This window comes from Gekko japonicus, unplaced genomic scaffold (genome assembly GCF_001447785.1).
Source record: "Gekko japonicus isolate JY-2015 unplaced genomic scaffold, Gekko_japonicus_V1.1 scaffold3199, whole genome shotgun sequence".
In the NCBI taxonomy this organism is placed as follows: Eukaryota; Metazoa; Chordata; class Lepidosauria; order Squamata; family Gekkonidae; genus Gekko; species Gekko japonicus.
The window spans coordinates 75409-79922 of record NW_015169275.1 but is presented as its reverse complement, the minus strand read 5'-3'; the positions used below and the strand labels follow the sequence as shown (position 1 = coordinate 79922).

Here is a 4514-nt window from a genome sequence, read left to right as displayed (position 1 = left end):
CCCCCCAGCGTGATCAGTTGGCGGGGGGGGGGGGAAGCCGCTGAAGGAAGAGCGCAGCAGCCGAACTGCGCATGTGTGTGCATGCACAGTTCGGTCGGGAGCCTGGATTGCTCCGGGCGATGGGCGCGCCGGCGATCCCACGGCCACGCTTGATGCGGCGTTCCAGGTAAGTCCTCCTCTGTAGGTGGTTCTTTTTTGCAGTGGGTTTTCCGGCTTTAGGGACGGATCGGGGACGGGTGCACGCCGCTTCCCAGATATTGCGGTGAGATCGCGGCCATTTGCTGTGCCCCCGATCCATCCCTCTCCCGGACCAAAACCTTCCGTGTGACCGGGACCATAGTGTCTCTCAGAATTCCAAATGTCCCCACAAGTTCGAAAAGTTTGGGGACCCCTGGGTTAACAACTTTGTTTTAGACTTCAATTCTTTTTGTAAGGAAGACAAAGATATCAACTTGCATGTGCTTCATAAAAAAAAAAACTGTACACAAAAACTGACTCTCAAGGGGAAGGACAAGAGTGGTGGCCGGATCCTGTATTTAGACTTGTGGTAGATATGTTTGTCAGTCAAGTTGCAATGCCAAACATGAGCTGAGCACCCACAAGCTACAGAACTGGCTGCTGCGAATGCTCTTTAAATGACATGCCTGTCTCTGTCTTTCTTCACCCTCCATCCAACATATTATCACTCTATCCTCTTTTATCATATATTAGTAACCCAAGCAGGGAGCATATGGATGCAGAGTCTCTCCCTCCACTATGGCTGAATCTGCATTTGTCTTTCCCACCGGCGTCCCAGCCTTTTGACTCCGTCTTTTAAAAAGCTGTCTACGTTTGGTGTGGTTTTCACACCTCAACGGTGCTAGCATACTTTTGCACATCCACATATGTTTATCGTCCTTTGGGGCGGCTCCACTGTCATTGCACCTCTGCACTGCTTTAAAAGAATCTTCTCCAAACAGCATTCAAACAAGCATAGAGAAAGATGGAGTCAGAGCAGCATGAAACTAATTTAAAAATGCAAATGCAGATTAGACCTATCTTTACCCCTAACAAATGATCCCAATGGCAAAGGCCCTTGAGCACGCAGCAGGTAGAGAATTATATAGATGGGAAAGGGTGCAGTCTGCGTTTATTAAAGGCTCTTTTTGTAGCAGGGACTCCTCTGCATATTAAGCGACACACCCCTAATGTAGCCAATCCTCCAAGAGCTTGCAGAGCTCTTCTCACAGGGGCGACTGTAAGCTCTTGGAGGATTGGCTACATTAGGGGTGTGTCGCCTAATATGCAGAGGAGTTCCTGCTACAAAAAGAGCCCTAAAACCACCAGGTAGAATGCCTCCAGATCCTCCAGTTTACTCGAATCCTTAGGTTAAAACAGCCTCCTGAGGGGAGGTGGATTTGTGTACCTTCAAATAAAAATTCTCATTGATCATTTCAGGGGTAGGTGGGCTCAGCTTCCCTTCATCAAAGACAGGGCTCTGACCAGGGGCGGATTAACCATGAAGCAGATGAAGCAGGTGCTTAGGGCACCAGGGCCAAAGGGGGCACCACAAAGTTGGGGAAAGGGTGAAAAGAAAAAAGAAAAACGAATGAAGATTTGTTAAAAAAAAATTGATAAAACTAGTGCAAATTGATCGTGATGCACCCTAGGGTTATCTTCTATTTTTTGTTGGCGAGGTGCATTCTGAGAGGTATTAATTTCGAGGATGTTATCAGTGATTTTGCAAAAATGAAATGTAGAAAAATGCCTTTCAGGTCATGAATATTGGAACTTTGATACATTTAACCTGTGAAATATTACAATAGATGTTGTGTTGCACTTTTGTAGAACTTTATGTCGCCCAAGCTTGGCTTAGTTTGTACAGTCTATTGTGTTATCCTATGAATAAATTTTTGTATTGCTGCAACCTGCATTGTATATCTGGTCAGACAGGTTGACGACTAAAATGGACCGGGGGTCCGTGTGGAAAAGAGAGGGGGGCACTCGGTCGACAACTACAATGGACTGGGGGTCAGTGCGGAAAGGAGGGGGGCGCCCAGATGGGTCAGTGCTGAGGGCACCGGTGAGCCTTCATCCGCCCCTGGCTGTGACTGCAAAGGAAAATATCTTCCACGTGTGCAGCAGAAATTCCACAGCTACAAATACATCGGAAGCAACCATGAAATAGGTGATGGCAGAGTAAAAGCTTATGTATCTCCCTCCCTCCATTTTGCCCTCATGACAACCCTGCAAGATAGGTAAGATTAAGGGAGTAATTGGCCAAAGATCACCTATCAGGCTTCGTGGTGCGGTGTGGATAATTTGAACCTGGGCCTTCCAGAGTCTAGATCAGTGATGGCGAACCTTTTAGAGACCGAGTGCCCAAACTGCAACCCAAAACCCACTTATTTATCGCAAAGTGCCAACATGGCCATTTAACCTGAATACTGAGGTTTTACTTTAGAAAAAACCACTCCTACATTAACTTAAGATGATCCAAACAAAGTAAGGAAAGCAATCCCAAATGCTTTCATTTACTTAAAATTATTTGGCAGAGAATTCGACACTTTAACGATGGTCTGGGCCTGGCTGGGGCGACGGCACGCGTGCCCACAGAGAGGGCTCTGAGTGCCGCCTCTGGCACCCGTGCCATAGGTTCGCCACCACTGGTCTAGATTAATGCTTGAACCGCCACACCAAGCTATGTGTACACTGCAGGATCACCACCCGGGTGGAGACATAGTTTTGCATGCTCCCACATCATGCTGACATTTTTAACGCCTGGTCCAATGCTGCTGAGAGCTCCTGCTTTCCCCACCTGCCCACCAGCAAAGATTAGATCCTCTCAGTTTACCTCTACTTCATCACAGTTGAAGAAGTGGATGTCAGGCTTGTGCTGCTCGGAGTCTTGACACACCAGCAGGAGTATGGAGGGGTAACGCATTTGATTCAGCACAGTTTGGCAGAGCTGGACTGTTGGCAGAAGGAAGTCCTCTAACTCTTCCTGAAAGACACCGTAAGAGAGGGTGGCACCAATGTTCAGAACTGGTTCTTAGTAACAGATGGCCATTTATTCATCCTAGCTGCTTCAGACAGTAGACAAGGAATATACCGCCATTTGGTTCCTCCATTTTATTCTAAGTCCATCCATAGTTACACTTTCGGGGCCAAATTTCACTTTTTGTGGAGTAGGTGCAATCAGATATCCCGACACTTTCCTTCGGACTAAAACCTGCACAGAGCCCTGAACTGTCTGGGGGTTGTGACCAGTGTTCCCTCTAAGCTGAGTGAGTGTGAGCTAGCTCACAGTTTTTGAGCCTCTGGCTCACACATTTTTGCCTTCGCTCAGGAAGGACGGCTCCAGAGCAAACGAATTGATGCAGTAGCCAAATCGCTCGCTCACAACTCTAATGCCAGTAGCTCAAAAAGTAGAATTTTTGCTCACAAGACTCTACAGATTAGAGGGAACGTTGGTTGTGACCAGTGTTCCCTCTAAGCTGAGTTAGTGTGAGCTAGCTCACAGCTTTTGAGCCTCTGGCTCACACATTTTTTGTCTTAGCTCAGGAAGGACGGCTCCAGAGCAAACGAATTGATGCAGTAGCCAAATCGCTCGCTCACAACTCTAATGCCAGTAGCTCAAAAAGTAGAATTTTTGCTCACAAGACTCTACAGATTAGAGGGAACGTTGGTTGTGACCAGTGTTCCCTCTAAGCTGAGTTAGTGTGAGCTAGCTCACAGCTTTTGAGCCTCTGGCTCACACATTTTTTGTCTTAGCTCAGGAAGGACGGCTCCAGAGCAAACGAATTGATGCAGTAGCCAAATCGCTCGCTCACAACTCTAATGCCAGTAGCTCAAAAAGTAGAATTTTTGCTCACAAGACTCTACAGATTAGAGGGAACGTTGGTTGTGACCAGTGTTCCCTCTAAGCTGAGTTAGTGTGAGCTAGCTCACAGCTTTTGAGCCTCTGGCTCACACATTTTTTGTCTTAGCTCAGGAAGGACGGCTCCAGAGCAAACGAATTAATGCAGTACCCAAATCGCTCGCTCAGAACTCTAATGCCAGTAGTAGCTCACAAAGTAGGATTCTTGCTCACAAGACTCCACAGCTTAGAGGGAACGTTGGTGGTGACTAGGGTTGCCAATCTCCAGATGGTGGCTGGAGATCTCCCACAATTACAAGTGGTCTGCAGACGACAGAGATCAGTTCCCCTGGAGGCAATGGCTGCTTCAGAAGGTAGACTCTAAGGATCAGTAAAAGAGTAAAATAGTATGATAAAATACATAAAGAAGTAAAACCTAAAATCACATACCTAAAATGAGAATGGATCAAAATGGCATACGTGTTATTGTCAGAACCCACAGCCAACAACGAAGTACACGCATTCAGGAGCGGTAATACTTTTATTGCAGAGCTATAGATGCAGTAACATAGGCACTGTTAAGAATGGCGGCGGCCCCATGGGCATAATAAGATATAGGGTATTCGTATGCACCCCCCCATAGCACTGGCCAATTGGGCACCCTCCCGCGTGCGGG

The 4514-nt window shown here is 47.1% G+C and overlaps 1 protein-coding gene across 1 annotated transcript in view; it reads right to left on the bottom strand.

Moving 5' to 3' along the window:
- The window catches only part of EPS8L2 (EPS8-like 2), a 117096-nt gene that overhangs the window by 45197 nt on the left and 67385 nt on the right, over positions 1-4514 (bottom strand). The window contains exon 5 of the mRNA XM_015416556.1: positions 2834-2983. Coding sequence (XP_015272042.1) covers positions 2834-2983 — 150 coding nt within the window. The remainder of the gene's footprint in view (positions 1-2833; positions 2984-4514) is intronic.